The sequence below is a fragment of the Pleurodeles waltl genome, chromosome 5 (assembly GCF_031143425.1).
Source record: "Pleurodeles waltl isolate 20211129_DDA chromosome 5, aPleWal1.hap1.20221129, whole genome shotgun sequence".
NCBI lineage: Eukaryota > Metazoa > Chordata > Amphibia > Caudata > Salamandridae > Pleurodeles > Pleurodeles waltl.
Genome location: NC_090444.1, coordinates 1397445756 through 1397465776, shown reverse-complemented (window position 1 = coordinate 1397465776; position 20021 = coordinate 1397445756). Strand labels below are relative to the sequence as shown.

The window sequence follows — 20021 nt, the reverse complement described above, 5'->3', positions numbered from 1 at the left end:
TTTATTCACAGCCCTTTTATCTCCCTTGATATGTCAAGCCTCTGCCTCGAGCCCCCCAGATTTGACCAATTTCTGTTACAAGCCCACTAATGAAGAAGAAATGCTGTTGAAAAGGAATCCATATTCTAGGGTGCTTCTCCTGATCCACATTGAATGAGAAATATGAACTCTCTTAAGACTGTCATTATTCCCTGTTTGACGCAGCTGAGTAACATTTCCCTTTCTACAGGCACTCTTGCAGAGAGTAGAAAAAGACTGCAGTAATTCTTTAACTAAAAAGCATTCTGCAATGGAACCTCTTTTTTTCGTACTTTCATACTAAGTGCCTAGCAACATGCTTGCATCCTTTTCCAACAAAGATAACAGAGCACACTGCCAAACAGCAGTTATCTTTTTTATTCATTATGTTCTTTAATCACCTTTAAAGCACCTTGTGGTGGTTAGGACTAGTCACAGCACTGATGCCTTGATGATCATTGCCCTTAATGACATCAGGAAGATTCTAAATGGGACTGTTGCAGCTGCCTTTGTCTTCCTAGCTCTCATATGGTTTTCAGTCTAGTCTCCCTCTCCATCCCACTAAAGGGACTGTTAGATATATGACTGAGATTCTTCACCCTGTATTAGTTTAATTATTTCCTAACAAATAGGACCAAAGTCATGTTTTCTCCCTTTTAAATCCAAGTTCAGGGCAATATCATCTGTGATCCCCCAAGGATCGGCAGCACTCACAGTAACATTTACGTGGCACTCCTGTCTGTTCTGTTATCATTTTTTGGGTTGTTATTCTTCTCTTATACTAATGGTTTCCAGCAATCAGTCTCAGGTACTACACAAATTTCCTTCAGTAAAGGTTCAAGGATTGGTTTCTATCCGTCATGTTCCAAATCACTCTATCTTAGCTTAGGAAAAATGAAAATCATGACTTTTGGTAATTAGCCCTCAATCTGGATGTAATGTTGAGTACTTGTATTTTAAAGAACATACTCTCAAATTCACATCTTGATGCTTTATTCTTTTGAAAATAATTGACAAAATTCTTGCTACCACCAATCACTGAGGTAAACCATTGCGCTTTTATCTTGATTATTGTAATTCACTGTTCCTCATAATCTCCAAATTTCTTTGACAAAGACTTCGACTCACCCAGAAATATGTTGGATGTCTGACCCTGGGTCTCAATTGGTACACCCATATCTGGCTGTGCTCAGAGTGTAAACACATGCTGTATGTAAGCCTGTATTCTTTCACGAAGAAGACCACTGCATTCCAAATTCCTGTTGCAATCCAGTCAGTTTTCTTTGTTCGATGAGCACTAATCTTCTTCATGTTTACAAGTTCTAACGCTCCCAGATGCTAGGGCCGATGTTTGAAACAATTACTGCAAAAGACTCAAACTATCTTTACTATACTATGCATCGTAGAAAAAAGTTGAAAGCTGTCCTGCAAGCTTCTGAATGTTTGAATCCTAGGTTAGAGCCAGGACACATTACTGCTTAACAGTACCCTACACAAGTTTATTCTATTTAGCCATTTATTCAACGCCTTTCCTTCGTATTTTCAGCATGTTTTATGGGACATTCAGAAATGTATTTGCTAATGTAAACTCCCTCCCTCACATTCATCATCTTCAGAATATATTTTAAGCTAGAAAGCTAGAAAATCCTAGCCTATACGTGAAACTTGTTCTGAGAACTCCCAGAGCTGCTAATCTTCTATGATGACAGTATAACTGTAGTAAGTAGAATTTTGTTAAAAAATAAAATAAAATCATTAAACATCCATCTCAAATTGGCGATGATCGAGGCATTTGCCTTACCACCTAAATCTTATATGACTGTGCCCTGTAAGTTTTTACTTCCCCTACCACTATTGTGGGTAACAACAGGGCATCAAACCAGACATACTTAAGGAAGCATCCTAGTCTCAAAGGTTTTGCAGGAGATAAAGTTCAACAGCTTGATCAACAACAGCCATCAGTGTTCATTTGAAAACATATTTCTGTAAATCTTCTGCTTCTTCTCTGGTTAAAGGCCGACTATGGGAAGTTAGGAAGAACTTTTAAATTTAGTCTCTTCAGCTCACTGTGTGGACTGCATTAACATGGCTCTTGGACCCCAGCCCGCTGAATCGCTTTCCATCCACTGAGTAATGAAGCCTCACATCAGAGCATTCTCTTTACGAATCCCATAAATAATGAATCAATAATTATTTCTAATGGATGCTCACTTACCTAAACCATTCCCAGGTATCTCATTGAATTCTGAATAACATCGCTGTCATAGGTAGTCACATTTTTCAACTTTGACAAATTGACTGTCAATGCCAGTGTCATTTTTTATGACTGTGAGCATACAGCAAGAAACCTATTCTTGTGGCAAAAGAATTGTCACCATCAGTGCATTCTCATCATTCTGTTGAAAAGGCCTTAAATGCTACAATACATCTGAATATGTGAAAATCAATTCATTACATATACTTAATTTCTTTAAAGTAGTAATGGAACTTTCAGTATATTCTGCGTCCCTTTAGTAAATTACAGTCTATGGGCCTGATTTAGAATTTGACTGATGGGTACCCTGTCACAAATGTGATTAATATCCCGTCCAGTTTATTGCAAGTGGATTGCAGCCAATAAATTTGAATGCACTTGTGATAAGGTGGATGGGATATCCGTCATATTTGAGAATTAGTACCCGTCTGCCAAACTCCAAATCAGGTCCTTAGACTTCATGAAAGAGCCATTGTTTCTTCAGAAGTACCTGGGCTATTGTAGGAAAGTGCCTCTTTTGACATGGTCACTCCCACCCCCTCCTCCCCCACCACCCACTTTCTGCCTGGTTTCTGGTGCAATTTCAACTGAAAGTGCGTCCCTGCTAAACAGGTCCAGAGTGCCAGATCTTTTTCCCTAAAATTGCACAGTCATTTTTCCCAATTGGCAAACCTTTAGTTGCCACTGTAAGTCCCTAGTAACTGGTACCCCTGGTACCTAGGGCATGGGGTACTAAAGAAAGACCCCTGAGGGCTGGAGCACAGATTGTGCCACCCTCAGGGACCTTCTCACTAAGTGCACCCAGTGCTTCTTTCGCAGGCTGCGTGTTTTGGTGCAGACCTAAAATTAAAACATGATATGGCACACAGCATGCAATATATGTAAGTCAACTCTCTGGCAGGCCTTCCAGCCCTAAAGGCATAGTGCATTATATCGAATGTGAGGGCATACCTGCATGAGTAGATATGACCCTGCTATGTGTTTGGCGATTCTAAGATATAGTAAGTGAACAGTGAAGCCATTTTAAATACATGTGCTGGGCACTGGTCATTATGAGTTCTCCAGCTACATGATGCATTCACTGACAACAGGGATGTTTGGTATCAAACATCTCATATTAATAAACCCTGACCGAATCCAGTAATGAATTTATTAATACATGCAATCAGAGGACACCTTAGAGGTGCCCCCGCAAACCTACAAACTCCTAGTGTGGGCACTGACTGGCTAAAACCAGTACAACCACCTGAGGACAGAGTTCTGGCCCCCTTAGGTGAGAGCCAGTGCTCACAAGGGCTCAGAACAAAGGCCTGCTCTGGGCAGAGGTTTGGCCTATTCTCCCAGGCAGGATGGACATTCTGGGGCGAGGAGCTTCAAAGGCCTTGCTGCCTTTGTAATGCGACCCAGGCCTTTAGTAGTGGAAGAGATCGACCCTCAGTTCCTGACCCCACTTTTGGTGCAGGACTGGTGGGCAAATTAAGTAAATTAGCAGGTCTGCCTGCTTCATGCCAGTCCCATCCCTAAGGTGGACGATCTGAAGAGGACACTACTTTTTAAATTCCCCCATCTTGCATGGAAGGAATTAGGCCAATAGGGTAAGGGCTATGCCCACTTCCCAAAGGAAGCAGTCAAAGGAAGGGTATAGTCATCTTAAAGGTGAGTAGACCATTGGTTACCACCTGACACCCCCGAAACTCCTGTAAATTCAGTATTTAGGTAGCACCCCTGAACCCTAGAATCAGATTTCTGTCGACCTAAGAAGAGTCAGACAAAACGGAAGTTGCCCAGCTGAGAAGACTGAAGACACCAACTGACTTGCCCCCAGCCCTGCTGGCCTGTCTGCAGCCTTCAAAGAAACCACTGTCCAGAAGTCAACTTACCTGCAGCCCAGCGATCCCCAAAGCCTTGGGAGGACTGCCTCCCTTCAAAAAAGAACAAGAACTCCAGTGGACAGTGAAACTGTCCAAAAGAAACATCTCCAAAGAAGAAAGAAGTCTTCCTGAGGAACTGTGAAACTGCTGCCTGGAACCACCTCTGCACCCAACACCCCTGGCCTGAGTCAAAGTGGCCCACCAGTCCAGTGAAGGTTCCCCAGCACTTCTAACCCAGAGTCAATTGTGGATTGACTCCTGCCGCCCTCCACATCAATGCCTGCAGCCTAAATCCAAAAGCTTACTGGGCAGGTCACGGTCCACCTGACTGCGACCTGACCAGTCAGCTGTTTCCGACACCTAAAGACACCCCTGCACTCAGAGCCCCTTGGCTTTGGGGAGCTAGACCCTTGCTGTCCCTATAGCCCCTGGCATCTTAACTTACCTGGGCAGCTATGGGTTGAACTCTCCCGGACCCCTGGACAGAGGCTGCAGTCTGCTTCTAAAAGTGATCTCCTGCTTTCGTTAACTTTAGGAGCCCGACTCTGTGTTGGCACTCTCACCCGGCCGCCTGTGCTGCTGAGGGTGTAAGTTTGGTGCTGTCTTGTACTTAACTCAACTTCAGAAGATCAACCACCTGACCTCGTTCTACTCACCTGGGGGCAGCTCATCTTTGGTTATGCCCTATCTCCAGAGGATAACATTGGACGTCCGGCACTATGTTGGCACTCTGCACCCGGCCACTCCGGTGAAGTTGAAGGTGTAAGTTTGGTGCTTCCTTTTGGTCCCCCCAGTGCTTACCTTAACTCCCGGAGACCTGTGAGCAGTGCATCTTCCGTTTCCCCCCCAGTCTCCATTGGTTAATATTGGGGACCGTCTCCAAATTCGACCTCTGCACCTGGCTGCCCCTGTGCCGCTGTGAGTGTGCACTCTTGGTGCTGATCTTAACCTCGCCTGTTGTTAACTTCAAACCCTGAAGACTAGAACTGTACGTCATGTACTTTCCTACAAAACTTCATCTTTGCTTCCCTCCATAGTTTAACATTGGAGACTATGAAAACTGCACTGTCGATTTTTGAAACCGAAAAGTATTTTTATTTTAAAAACTGCTTACCTTATAATGAATTTCTTGGTTCAGAGCATATATAAAAGCAAATGTTATTTTTATAAATTGGTCTTGGATTGTATTTGAGTGCGTGTTTCATTTATTGCCTCTGTGAGTACAACAAATGCTTAACATGACTCATTGATAAGCCTCACTGCTCTCCCACCCTTCCAGAAATAAAGCTCCAAAACCTATCTATTTTTGCCTCTGCCTATCATGCTGGACTCTCTGTACAGTGTGCTTCATTTTAGTACACTATAAAGAGAGTCCGCGATCTACAGCTGTAGTCTCCGAAACTGGTGTTGTAAAAAGTATTGAAGACATTAACTTTATTGGCAAAAAGGGCACCCTCTTTGTTCCTCTAACAACGACTTCAGAAGCAGTTTTTGGAAAAGCAATGAAGAGACAGAAATTACTGTCATCACAGAGGCAGAAGTCACCAGCATTGGTACAGCCTTTTCAGGTGTCAGAGTTGCCAAAGTGACTATTATGGCTCCAGCGGACACACCAAAGCATGGTAGCACAAATATTTCCATCATGACTTTCTGGAAAGTCTCTATCTGTTCTCTTGAAGAGCAGTGAGGAAGGAATCTTATATTCTTAGCTTCATGGAGAAACGGAATAGACTCAAATCTTGAGGAGTGAGCTTTCTCTGATCACTTTTTGCATCTTGTGACATGACTAATGTTCTGTTGTGCTTTCTGTAGTGAAGTGCTTAAATGAGTCCTAGATATCTTATCTGGCCTCTATCTAGAAGGGACATTACAACATGTAGTTCCTAAGTGACTCCATCATTCCCTTACCCTCTATCTGCCTGGTGGCTTTTAGGTTCATTAAACAGATGGTGTGAGGTCTGTCACTTAGATCAGTTTCCTATAAAGTCCTTATGGTTCAAAGAATTTGCAAAAGACCTCACGAAAAAAGACCAACAAACTGCAAAGAATGTAATTGGTGCAGTGAACAAGTTCCAGAACCTGTAATGAAGGTTCATAACATACGTCACTTATGTCAACAGTGTCCCGAAACATTATGTTCGGTGGCATGTGTAGCTGCAGATACACATGTTGTGCATAGTCTGCCGTCTGGTGTTGGGTCGGAGTGTTACAAGTTGTTTTTCTTCGAAGAAGTCTTTTCGAGTCACGAGACCGAGGGACTCCTCCTCCTTTGTTCCATTGCGCATGGGCGTCGACTCCATGTTAGATTGTTTTTTTTCCGCCATCGGGTTCGGACGTGTTCCTTTTCGCTCCGGGTTTCGGGACGGAAAGATAGTCATAACTTCGGAAAACTACGTCGGTATTGTTTCGTTCGGTATCGGGTTAGAATAGAATCGACACCGAATCGTGAAGAGCTCCGGTAGCCCTTTGGGGTAATTTCGATCCCCCGTCGGGGCCTGGTCGGCCCGACCGCGTGTAACATCGACACTGATGGAACGGACCCCGTTCCGATTCTGTTCTAAATGCCACAATAAATATCCATATACAGACCAACATTTGGTCTGTAACTTGTGCCTGTCGCCCGAGCACAGGGAAGAGACGTGTGAGGCCTGTCGTGCGTTTCGGTCCCGAAAAACGCTCCGTTCGAGGAACAAGGAGAAGAAGAGGAAGCCTTCTCCATTCATGAATCGGTCTCGGAAGAATTCGACGTTGAAGAAACCGTGAGTAAGACGTCGAAGCAAGCACCACACAAGAAAACAGACAAGGCCCAGGGGACGCCACTGCCAACAGGCCATGCCTCAACCCATAAAGTAGGTGACCGTCCATCGGCACCGAAAAAGGCCGAACCGGTGCCGAGATCGTCCGACTCGGGTCGAGACACAGGCACGCAGCAATCTCGGGACCGAGACAGTGCTGAGACAGTGCTGCCGAAAAAGATCGACGCCGAGACAGCGGAACCGAAGCTGCTCGACGCAGAGACAGCGGCACCGAGGATGATCGACGCCGAGGAGGCTGGACTCCGAAAAAGAGGAAATTCTCCTCGGAGCCGAAAACAAGCAAAGACACAGTTTCGGTGCCAAAACGACCGGCAACCGAACCGACTGCCAGCTCGTATTCAGAGGAACAATCACTGTCCTCTCAAATGCGCAAACACAGATTTGAGGAAGAGTTGCAGACCACTGACGTGGACCACACACAAAAGCGGATCTTCATACAAAGTGGGACAGGGAAAATCAGCACCCTTCCCCCAATCAGGAGAAAAGGGAGACTCGAGTTCCAAACACAGGAACAAACACCACAAACAAAAGTGGTTAAAAAGGTAACCCCGCCACCCTCTCCTCCACCTGTAACTCATATATCACCGGCACAGACTCCGTCACATTCACCGGCTCATACCACCATGAGCCAAGATGACCAAGACGCTTGGGACCTATACGACGCCCCAGTATCAGACAATAGTCCTGAGTCGTACCCTACCAAGCCCTCACCACCTGAGGACAGCACAGCGTATGCACAGGTGGTAGCTAGGGCAGCAGAGTTCCATAACGTGTCGTTACACGCAGAACCTGTCGAGGATGACTTCCTTTTCAACACCCTCTCTTCCACCCATAGCACCTACCAAAGCCTGCCTATGCTTCCAGGAATGCTAAGGCACGCAAAGCAGATCTTCAAAGAACCTGTCAAGAGTAGAGCGATAACTGCAAGGGTGGAGAAAAAATATAAAGCACCGCCCACGGACCCTACTTTTATCACCTCACAGCTGCCACCAGATTCAGTCGTGGTAGGGGCAGCTCGCAAGAGAGCCAACTCGCACACATCAGGCGAGGCACCACCTCCGGATAAGGAGAGCCGCAAGTTCGACGCAGCTGGGAAAAGGGTCGCAGTACAAGCTGCAAACCAGTGGCGCATCGCCAACTCTCAGGCGCTCCTAGCGCGATATGATAGAGCCCATTGGGACGAGATGCAGCATCTCATCGAGCATCTACCCAAGGAATTTAAAAAACGGGCAAAACAAGTGGTTGAGGAGGGACAAAACATCTCCAATAACCAAATACGCTCCTCTATGGACGCAGCGGACACAGCTGCAAGAACAATAAATACCGCAGTAACCATAAGAAGGCACGCATGGTTGCGCACATCTGGCTTTAAACCGGAAATACAGCAAGCGGTGCTCAATATGCCGTTCAATGAACAACAATTGTTTGGACCCGAAGTCGACACAGCAATTGAGAAATTGAAAAAGGACACTGACACAGCCAAAGCCATGGGTGCACTCTATTCCCCGCAGGGCAGAGGCACTTTCGGCACCTTCTGCAAAACAACCTTCAGAGGGGGGTTTCGGGTCAAGCCACACAAGCCAGCACCTCACAATCAACACCGTCTACATACCAGGGACAGTACCAAAGGGGAGGCTTTCGGGGCCAGTACAGAGGAGGACAATTCCCTAGAAACCGTGGAAAATTTCAAAGTCCAAAAACCCCTCCAACCAAACAGTGACTCACAAGTCACTCAACCCCTTCACACAACACCAGTGGGGGGAAGACTAAGTCAGTTTTACAAATCTTGGGAGGAGATAACAACAGACACTTGGGTCTTAGCAATTATCCGACATGGTTATTGCATAGAATTTCTCCAACTCCCTCCAGATGTCCCACCAAAAACACAGAATATGTCAAAACAACATCTAGACCTTCTAGAACTAGAAGTTCAAGCATTACTGCAAAAGGACGCAATAGAATTGGTACCATGTACACACAAAAACACGGGAGTTTACTCACTGTACTTTCTAATACCAAAAAAGGACAAAACACTGAGACCAATCCTAGATCTCAGAACACTAAACACCTACATCAAATCAGACCACTTTCACATGGTCACGCTACAAGACGTGTTACCACTGCTAAAGCAACAAGACTACATGACAACCTTAGATCTAAAGGACGCGTATTTCCATATACCGATACATCCCTCGCACAGGAAATACCTAAGGTTCGTATTCAGAGGAATACATTACCAATTCAAAGTGTTGCCGTTCGGTATAACAACCGCACCAAGAGTATTTACAAAATGCCTGGCAGTAGTAGCTGCACACATCAGAAGGCAGCAAATACACGTATTCCCGTACCTAGACGATTGGCTAATCAAGACCAACTCCCTAACAAAGTGTTCACACCACACGGATTATGTCATACAAACCCTCTACAAACTCGGTTTCTCCATCAACTATACAAAATCTCACATTCTGCCGTGCAAAACACAGCAATACTTAGGAGCAACAATCAACATAACAAAGGGAATAGCCACTCCAAGTCCACAAAGGGTTCAACATTTTTACAAGGTTATACAAGCCATGTATCCAACACAAAAAATACAGGCAAAGATGGTATTAAAACTCCTAGGCATGATGTCCTCATGCATAGCCATTGTCCCAAACGCAAGACTGCACATGAGGCCCTTACAACAGTGCCTAGCATCACAATGGTCACATGCACAGGGTCACCTTCTAGATCTGGTGTTGATAGACCGCCAAACATACATCTCGCTTCTATGGTGGAACAGTATAAATTTAAACAAGGGGCGGCCTTTCCAAGACCCAGTGCCACAATACGTGATAACAACAGATGCTTCCATGACAGGGTGGGGAGCACACCTCAGTCAACACACCATCCAAGGACAATGGGACGTACATCAAACAAAGCTGCATATAAATCACCTCGAATTGTTAGCAGTATTCCTAGCGTTGAAAGCATTTCAACCCATCATAACCCACAAATACATTCTTGTCAAAACAGACAACATGACAACAATGTATTATCTAAACAAACAAGGGGGAACACACTCGACACAGCTGTGCCTCCTGGCACAAAAGATATGGCAATGGGCAATTCACAACCACATTCGCCTAATAGCACAATTTATCCCAGGGATCCAAAATCAACTAGCAGACAATCTCTCTCGGGATCACCAACAGGTCCACGAATGGGAGATTCACCCCCAAATTCTAAACACTTACTTCAAGATTTGGGGAACACCTCAAATAGACCTATTTGCAACAAAAGAGAATGCAAAATGCCAAAACTTCGCATCCAGGTACCCACACAGGCATTCTCAAGGCAATGCTCTATGGATGAACTGGTCAGGGATATTTGCGTATGCTTTTCCCCCTCTCCCTCTCCTTCCATATCTAGTAAACAAATTGAGTCAAAACAAACTCAAACTCATACTAGTAGCACCAACATGGGCAAGACAACCTTGGTACACAACACTACTAGACCTGTCAGTAGTACCCCATGTCAAGTTACCCAACAGGCCAGATCTGTTAACACAACACAAACAACAGATCAGGCATCCAAACCCAGCATCGCTGAATCTAGCAATCTGGCTCCTGAGATCCTAGAATTCGGACATTTAAACCTCACCCAAGAATGTATGGAAGTCATAAAACAAGCTAGAAGACCATCCACTAGACACTGCTACGCAAGCAAATGGAAAAGATTTGTTTGCTACTGCCATAATAAGCAAGTTCAACTATTACATGCATCTCCAAAGGATGTAGTGGGATACTTACTACATTTACAGAAATCAAATCTAGCCTTCTCTTCCATAAAAATACACCTCGCAGCAATATCTGCATACCTGCAGATTACCCATTCAACTTCACTATTTAGGATACCTGTCATTAAAGCGTTTATGGAAGGCCTAAAAAGAATTATACCACCAAGAACACCACCTGTTCCTTCATGGAACCTCAACATCGTCTTAACAAGACTCATGGGCCCAGCTTTTGAACCCATGCACTCTTGCGAAATGCAATTCTTAACGTGGAAGGTTGCATTTCTCATTGCCATCACATCTCTAAGAAGAGTAAGTGAAATTCAGGCGTTTACTATACAAGAACCTTTTATTCAAATACACAAAAATAAGGTAGTCCTAAGAACCAATCCTAAATTTTTACCAAAAGTTATTTCACCGTTCCACTTAAATCAAACGGTAGAACTACCAGTGGTCTTCCCACAGCCAGACTCAGTAGCTGAAAGGGCACTACATACATTAGACATCAGAAGAGCATTAATGTACTACATTGACAGAACAAAAGAAATTAGGAAAACAAAACAACTGTTTATTGCATTTCAAAAACCTCATACAGGAAACCCAATATCAAAACAGGGTATAGCCAGATGGATAGTTAAGTGCATCCAAACCTGCTACCTCAAAGCAAAGAGAGAGCTGCCCATTACACCAAGGGCACATTCAACCAGAAAGAAAGGCGCTACCATGGCCTTCCTAGGAAACATTCCAATGAACGAGATATTTAAGGCAGCCACATGGTCTACGCCTCACACATTTACTAAGCACTACTGTGTAAACGTGCTATCCGCACAACAAGCCACAGTAGGTCAAGCCGTACTAAGAACTTTATTTCAGACTACTTCCACTCCTACAGGCTGAGCCACCGCTTTTGGGGAGATAACTGCTTACTAGTCTATGCACAACATGTGTATCTGCAGCTACACATGCCACCAAACGGAAAATGTCACTTACCCAGTGTACATCTGTTCGTGGCATTAGTCGCTGCAGATTCACATGTGCCCACCCGCCTCCCCGGGAGCCTGTAGCCATTTGGAAGTTATCTTCAACATTTGTACATTTGTAAATATATTACTTAAACCTTATTTGGTACATACTTATTCATTCCATTGCATGGGCACTATTACTAACATACACAACTCCTACCTCACCCTCTGCGGGGAAAACAATCTAACATGGAGTCGACGCCCATGCGCAATGGAACAAAGGAGGAGGAGTCCCTCGGTCTCGTGACTCGAAAAGACTTCTTTGAAGAAAAACAACTTGTAACACTCCGACCCAACACCAGACGGCGGACTATGCACAACATGTGAATCTGCAGCGACTAATGCCACAAACAGATGTACACTGGGTAAGTGACATTTTCCATACCTAGTGTATCATCAATCTGGTTTCTTTGTGGTCATGCTACTGATGATACAACAGCACCTCATGTTGTGATCAGCTCAAAAGGTGAGAGTGAGTTCCTTTGGTCCTCTTGTGTTTTTTGTGATATCAAGAAAATGAACAACAAACTACGTAAAATAGAAATGCTGCAGTGGGCAAACTCCAAGTCCTGTGTCGATAAAAGCATAGAAAATAAGGAGCTTCTGTTGCTTGGCATTGTGGAGCATTGCATTCTTGCCATGGGAGGAACACTGTACCCTGCATGGTAGGGGGAAGTCAGGGTTTCCTATGATGGGTCTAAGGGGGGGAGATGTGTATGGATAGCTTCTTGGCTAATTTGAGTCTCTCCCATGTCCCAATTCTCACCTGTACAACTGTGGAAATGTAGACCCCATGTGTGCAGTGATTTTTAAGGAGCCTGGGAATTTTCCATATATGGACCCTGGCAATCACTTGATCAATTAAGTGCCAATGCTTTTCTGTGAGTGGCCTGTTCCATTCCCCTATATATCACAGTTGAGATGTTAGGTAGTAGCAAGTTAAGTGGATGATGCCTAGGCCTCCCTCTTCTATGGACAAATAGGCCTGTTTCATAGCCATATGATCAATCTTGTCATCCCATATGTAGGTTTTGATCAAGTGTTGCAGTTTACTCAGCAGGTGCGGAGGTGGCTACAGTGGGAGTGTCTGCATTATGTAGATGATTTTTTGGGGTAGGGTCATTTTGATCACAGCTATCCTACCCAATGAGGAATTGGGGCCACCTCTTAATGTTTGTAGATCGGAACAGGCTGACAATAGCAAGTCAGTGTATTTACATTCCACCGTTTTCTCTACTGATGAGTATATTTTGAGGCCAAAATGTGGGCACCTCTTGAGTGACTCAGGGGAAGGGACGCTCGAGCTGTGTCTTATCGCTCTGGGAAATAGTAAGGTTGAGAGCCTGCGCCTTCTGTATGTTGACTTTGAAGTCATATACTCTTCCGCAGTCTTTTAAGGATAGAACACACCCTCATTAATCAAAACACTTTGTGAAGAATGTCAGGGTGTTATTCCTTAGACCTTACAATCCGACTGTTATTATTTTTTAACTGTTGTATTTCTCTCTCTCTTGCTTCATTCACCAGATCTTGAGTTGCTTGCAGCATGCAGAGAGGAATTCCACAGGCGTCTGAAGGTCTATCATGCATGGAAAACCAGGAACAAGAAACGCAACACAGAGACAGAGCAGCGTGCACCTAAATCTGTAACCGATTATGGTAAGAGACAAAAATTGCATTGACAAAAGAAGGGAACATTGTGATACCCTTCTTTTGGAACTGACCATCACTGTCTTCCTCAGCAGTGATGAGATGTCAAACTTGTGTATACAACATATAAATGTAGGATAACGTAATTTCCATAGTTGCCTCAAGCAAAGTTCGTACTGTAGTAAAAAGATGTACCACTTAATGCTGCACTGTTTAAAGTAATATATATTGTAAAATTGTTATTGCCAAATTGTTAGTAAAACCAAGTGGTGTAAGGCAGCTGTCAGTTCCTAAAGCGATGGAAGTGAAAGAGAGCACTGAAGGTATTTCATCAGTGAGATACATAGTGAAGAATAACTATCCTTATTCCATATTTCTTGTTCCTTTGTTCAGTATGTTTTGTTTTTTTGTTTAACCATTCAAAGAGGCCAAAGTAGTCTATAATCTAATAGACACATTTTCAGAAGTGATATAAAAATGCACACTGTCTAGGAGGCCAATGCACTAACTTTGGCAGTCAGCACCAGTTTAAGGTTGCAGTGGATTTTCCTGTCACTGACATGACTTTGAAATTAAGTGCCTTCCTAATACTTCCCATCTTTTGTATGCCTTGTTTGCTCTTTATTCATCCATTTCTCTTTTGCAGTAAGCAGACATATTCTAAATCACTGATAAAATAACCTAAGTACGGTCGAAGATGACTGCATTTTACATTTTCATTCGGCTTTGATCAAATTGTGTGGGGGTGCAGTAAGCATAGTGGTTTCCTATTAGTTAGCCATGTAGTGGGGGATTCACAAGCAAACACGAATATTCAGTAGAGTACCAACATGTTAGGCTGGATTTAGCAGAAATAACTCCATTTAGTGGTTCAGCTTTGTATCATAAAGAACATGGATGACTGCAACAGAAACAACCAGGTTTCTCAGAGACAGATTTGAAATGTGTTTTGTTGTCTAAGATGCTATATGAACATGGAATTACATAGCCAAATCCAGATTTGTTAGAGTCTCAGAAATTGTAGATTACTTTGATAATTAGAAATGAAAGTACTTCTATGTTGTGGCTCTTTCTGATTCGCAGCATTTGGGTATCATGCCACTGTAGGGGTAGGACTGGAAGTTACTTCATTGTCTATTAAATTAGAGCTTTGAATGCCTGTTACTCTGCACTTAGGTTCGCAACACAAATGTATCACACTGTCTAATGTGCACTTTTACAGTTGTCCTTTCTTCTGCCTTATGGTGTGGATCAAACCTGCTTCATTCAGTGACTTACTGTGTTGTGCACACTGATCCTCTTTTTCTCTGTGAATAATTTAGCTAGTTTTGCACCAAAACTCTCTTCTTTATTTTTAAATCTTAGTTTACTTATGCAGAAACACTATGGCTTTAAGATACCCATGCTGCATTCTCCACTATTTATGGCATCTGTTCTGCATACCCTCTGTATTTCTTGTTTGGTGAGCAGGCATCTGTGAAGGCCTGCCCTTTATACGCTACCATTGGCGCAAACTTCTTGGGGGCTGCCTGGCTTGCATGCAAAATGAGGGTGCAATTGTCCCACCACCGATGTTGGATTTAATAGCCAGGAAGATGAACTAGGGGGTGAGTACAGGCCTTCAGGTGTGGCTCCAAGAACTATTCAACCAGCAGGGTAGCGAGGCACATTACCCAGTAGCTGTCCTTTTTCCAGATTGCCCACTGTGGCCCTGTGCAAGTGGTTTTAGTTTCCCCAGAAAAGGTGAAGATTCTATGTTCCCCCAGTACTAAAGGGCAAGCTAACATGTTTAGCTGGATCCAGTAGTGCAGGTCCATGGAAGAGTTGTCAAGTACCCAGAAGATGAGTTTGCTGCATGGGTCAAGTCCTTTCTTGCTCCAGAGACTATGTTGCACAAGTAGTTATGGTCTAATTCCAGTGGGCACAGATACCTCAAACCACTTTTGGCACCAGGAAATAGCTCCTAGCTCTTCCCGTAGGTGCCCCGCCAATATAATCCCAGTCTGTAAAGCACACTCATTCTCAAACAAATTTTGCTGAGGATTATAATTCCCTATTGGGACAGTTGTCATTTTTGAAGAGGAAAGCTATTGAGTGAGTGATTAGCAATCCTAAGCAAGAAGAAGCCTCCCTCCACCAATAGACTGAACTAGTCTTCCTTAAAATACAAGAGGCTTACAAAGCAGCAAAGTCTAACAGAACCACCTACCAAAGCCCTATATGCCTGTCAGGGCAGCCAATAGCAGTGTACTTTTTGGAAAGTCACTCCAACCCTGGAAAGTGACTAAGCTATGGAGTGCATGCTGCACCACTATCATCCCTGTTCATCTAAATCTTAGAGGAACTAACTTTGCACCAGATTTCTTGTAGCAGTCCCATGGCCATGGCTCCTAGCTATTCAGGGGAGGTGACCAGCATGGTGGACAGGTTGGACTCATCAGACCAGGTTGATGAGGAGTGTTAGACCTGATCACCGTAAGGTAGACTCTCCTCCACTACCCCAGCGTTTTGCCCACCTTCTCCGCTTTTCTTACCTTCTGCTGGCTTTAGGACTCTGTGCACTTTACCACTGTTTTCCAGTGCTAAAATGATTGTTCCATGTCCCCTAGATCATGGCAACATTGTTTTAACCCCAGTTGGCTTATTTAATGTACTTGTAAGTCCCCAGTAAAATGCACCATATGTGCCCAGGACATGTAAATTGAATGCTACTTCTGGGCCTGCAGCACTGATTGTGACACCCACTTAAGTAGCTATCTAACCATGTCTCAGGCCTGCCATTGCAGAGGCTGTGTGTGCAGTTTTACACTGCTATGGTGACTTGGCAATATAATATTTTGTAGGCCCACACCTTCCCTTTTTATTCATATGTCACCCCTAAGGTAGGCCATGGGCAACCCAGAGGGCAGGGTGCAATGAATTTCAAAGGCAGGACATGTGCTTTTAAGTTTTACATGCCCAGGTGGTGAAAATCTCCCAGAGCCATTTTCACTACATCAAGGCCTATCTCTTCAATGGGATAACATTGGGATTACCTTAGTATATCTTATAAGTGTAATTCACATTCTGAAAGAGATAAGTTTGTCAAGTTTGGTGTCTAAGGACTCACAACTTAAAATCACAACTTATGGTAAAGTCTGATTTTAAATTGCAGTCCTGAAAATGCCACATTTAGAACGTTTTTTTTCCCTTACTTTAGACATTTGGTGCCTACTACCTGCACCCAATACACATCTAGGTTGGGGTGACAGCTGGACTTATACATTCCCTGTAGACAGCCTCACACAGACGGAGCTTACATGCGACAGATGTGCCATCCACAGCCTGATGGGCCATTCTGGGCAGGATTGCAGGGAATGGCTGACTCTTACACCTAAATAGGCAATGTCCTGTTCCCACATGAAGGACTGCATTACCCCTCTGTAGTGCGCCTGGAGCAAGGGCAGGAAAGGAGGATATCAGTGTACTTCACATATCTTTCTTTGAAGTCTCCCCCACTTCCAACGCCCAACTGGGTATTAGTACTGGACATCTGACAACACTAACTGTGTACACTCCTGGACCTGTGAATAATCTTCCATGAAGAAGGACTGCTGTGCGGCTGCAAGGACTGCCACTCTGCTGAGCTGCTACTCTGCTGGACTTCTGCTTTGGTGGGCTGACCTGCTGGCTGCTGCTCTCTTGCCTCGGAGTAAGAATTACTGGATTTGCATCTCTATAACCCAGTTCCCACAGTGACTCCAAAGGCAAACTGGCTGGTCTTTAGTTTTCTGAAATATGAGGGACACAAAAGTCTTCACCTCACTCTACTACAGCACCTGGACTTTGCTTGGTGCAAGTCTTGCCCTGCCGAGTGGTGCCAACCCAGTCCTGGACCCTTGGAAGTGGGTATAAATTGCTGCTCCAACCAGAGCCCGTGCACCCTCATCGGAACAAGCCTTATTCCACCTTTGCATAAGTGGGAACCAGCACGTCCTCATCATTGTTTGGAGCGGACCCGCCACATCGCCTTTGGAACCAAAGCATCGCCTTCGGAATCGGCACATCGCTTACTGCAGGAGCAAAAGCCACGCATTGCATTCTGAACTACTGTGTCAGGCTGAGAACCAATGTATTGCCACAGTTGCGTGGATAAAATCAACAGATCTTGTCAACTACATGGCTCGACACTGAAGCATCACTTCAGCTGTGCCTCGCATCTTCGTCGATGACAACACATCCAAGATAAAGGTAGTTTGGTTCAATGGGCCTAAGTGGGTCCCTGTATCCAACCTCCACTCCATTGGCCTGAACATTTTCCTTTGCCCCTGTTCAGCTCGACTACATTTCCCATTTAAGCGTTATTGCTTCAAATCGCTGTTTTACATTTCTTCTTTGCAATTTCTTTTTATTGGATTTTGTCATTTTGGTCTTCTTTTATTTATTAAAATAATCTCTATTTTTTAACCTGGTGTGGATTATTTTGGTGTGGTGTTTTCACTGTTTTACTGTTTGAAGTGTTGCACAAATACTTTACTCATTGCCTCTTAAGTTAAACCTCACTGATCTGTTTCAAGCTACCAGAGGGTAAACACAGGTTAACCTAGGCTGTTTTTGTGACTTACTCTGACAAGGATTGTGGTTCCTGCTTGGACAAGGTGCATACTTCGGCCAACCCGAAACTCAATTTCTAACACGGAGCAGCAGGATTTGGAGCATCTGAACTCCCTTTTGATCGAAGTGCAGGCTTTGCATAGATGCAGTCCTTCATCTTTAGTACTGACTCCTTCTCATGGTCAGGGATACTCTCCCATTCTCAGCTTCTGGAGAAAAATGGTGTTGCTTGTGTTAGCGCGTAATGATGGGAAAAAGCCTGAGAACTGGGGTTACCAAATTATATCTGCTTACAGTAACACAGTACATTCTTGATTAACATTCAGTCTCCCTTTGACAAGAGCAAAAATGTTACTATTGTCCCAGATTGTGCAAAACTACTCCTGATACCTTATGCACCTCCTTCATGGTTGATGGGTGCCCATTTCCGTCGTAATGTTTTGCCGTCTTATTTACCTCAGCCACTTGAACTGTCAGTAGTCTGGAGCACAACAACTTCTCTATTTCTCCTCTAAGACTCCTACTGTCACCTCTGTGTCCAGTAAACGCTGGGTGGCTTCCAGCTGCATGACACACTTCATAAAGAGATATCCAGACAATACTTAATAATCGGTAATCTTTTGCCCACCTCCATTTTTTTAAGCTTTAGATGTCTGGTGCACTTTTTCTTAATAATTTATTTTTACAAGTACATGTAAAATGCTTCACGAGCATATTTCGAGCTCGTCCTCATGCTTCTGGCTGTATGGTGTATCGTTTCACTCCTGAGGGAGTGTTTTCCTTACCATGCATTTTGTTCACAATGGCGTGGGCTACTTAGTTTATTTTCCTGTCACCAGCAGCACACAGTACAAATTAAACAAATGCGTATTCGAAGTATGATTTAAAAAGCATGTAAATTCAATATAAGATTTATCAAGTTCCACTTGAAAATAAGACGAAAGAAGATAATTTATTGTGTTTAAAATCAAAGACAAAAAATAAAACACATTAATTTATTTTAAAATTAGATCTGACAAGCAACACGGTGTGCATAGATTTAGCCATCAAACGGTAAATAAATATTTTGTTTATTTTCCAGTCATTGCTTGTAATGTAGAAAGGGGCTTCATTGCCACTATTATTATGGCTCCAACAATTGGAAACCTCATTAGTATGTTTTTCAATTCTTGTCATTATTTCTAAATATATCAATATTATAGCATAGTTACATTGCTGTTGGTAGTAAGATATTGTTGCGTTCTGCTGTCCTGTTCATGCTAGTGTACATTTCAATGCCGCTAAAGAAAATCATTTTCTCATTAATTTAGCCGAAATTTGGGATTCATCGTTTTTATTAGTTCGTTGATTTACTGTCCGATTTTAGTAGTTAAAGGCCTAGTTTTACCCCTGCTGTTGCTTTGAATTCTCACGGAAGCTTGACTTATTTTTTAGTCAGCGCATTGTGATATTACTAGGTCTTAGGAGCTGGCTTGTCTTTGGAGAGGCGTGAAGTCTTTGCTGCCCTGAAAGATATTGTATTTTTATGCGTTTTTTCCTCTGAAGCTGAAAACTAATCGTGCGTAATGGATTTTTTGGAAAAGCCTCTGATGCGGCTTCACAGTGTGAGGATTTCCTCTGCCATTATCGTTTTTGCAGAGGGAGCTTTCATATCTATGTTTGCTTTAGGAAAGGCACCGTTTGTACTCTGTCTCATTGAAAGATTCGGTGTAAATTTTAAATGGAATTTCAAAGTAATTTATGTGTAATCTTTTCTGATATGTAAATTGCTGCATTAAGATTTCACATGAGATTACGTGATTATTGCAATTCATTATGGTGTAGTGGTTTAAGGCGCTGGTTGTGTGGTCGAACGTCTTTTGGCGAACCAACACTTACATTCTTGAGCTAGTTTGTTTGCCATCCTATACCAACAGTAAATTAAATCCATGATTGTTTAGCAGTTCTAATCCTGTTGGGGATACAAAATCGTTTTATTAAATAAAAACTATGCATTCGCACTATACAATACATTTTATGGGT

General features: G+C 43.5%; 1 protein-coding gene across 7 annotated transcripts in view; it reads left to right on the top strand.

The window, feature by feature from the left end:
* Positions 1–20021, top strand: part of MYO6 (myosin VI) — an 892076-nt gene that overhangs the window by 818031 nt on the left and 54024 nt on the right. For all 7 annotated transcript variants that reach the window (XM_069235652.1, XM_069235651.1, XM_069235650.1 and 4 more), the window contains one exon: positions 13284–13415. In XM_069235652.1, coding sequence (XP_069091753.1) covers positions 13284–13415 — 132 coding nt within the window. The remainder of the gene's footprint in view (positions 1–13283; positions 13416–20021) is intronic.